Source organism: Panulirus ornatus, chromosome 66 (genome assembly GCF_036320965.1).
Source record: "Panulirus ornatus isolate Po-2019 chromosome 66, ASM3632096v1, whole genome shotgun sequence".
Taxonomy (NCBI): Eukaryota; Metazoa; Arthropoda; class Malacostraca; order Decapoda; family Palinuridae; genus Panulirus; species Panulirus ornatus.
In genome coordinates, this window is record NC_092289.1 from 9432673 (window position 1) to 9433155 (window position 483).

At 33.3% G+C, this 483-nt stretch overlaps 1 protein-coding gene across 1 annotated transcript in view; it reads left to right on the top strand.

Moving 5' to 3' along the window:
- The first annotated feature begins 462 nt into the window (after window positions 1-462).
- The window catches only part of LOC139746758 (uncharacterized), an 87433-nt gene continuing 87412 nt past the window's right edge, over window positions 463-483 (top strand). The window contains exon 1 of the mRNA XM_071658261.1: window positions 463-483. This exon is cut by the window's right edge and continues 85 nt beyond it. Coding sequence (XP_071514362.1) covers window positions 463-483 — 21 coding nt within the window.

The window sequence follows — 483 nt, forward strand, 5'->3', positions numbered from 1 at the left end:
CATCATTATTATTATTATTATTATTATTATTATTATTATTATTATTATTATCATTATTATCATTATCATTATTATTATTATCATTATTGTTATTATTATTCTCAATATCATTATTATCATTATTATTATTATTATTATTATCATTATTATTATTATTATTATTATTATCATTATTAGTATTATCATTATTATTATCATTATCATTATTGTTATTATTATCATTATCATTATAAAAGCAGGGTCATATGGTCATGGGTTCATGGGGTCACGGCGTCGTGTGGTCTATGTGGTGGGGCTCTTTGGCAGTGAGGTGTTCAGGGCAAGTTTATCGGAGTGGTAGTACCTATGGGGCCATACGAGCTAGGGTTATGGGGCTATTTGACGTACGGTGCGGCATCACTGGGTCACGTATTGAGTAGGGCAGCAGCGTTGGGTTGTATGGTGCGCAGGCGAGCGACGATAATGAGGTGCGCGAGGTTCACC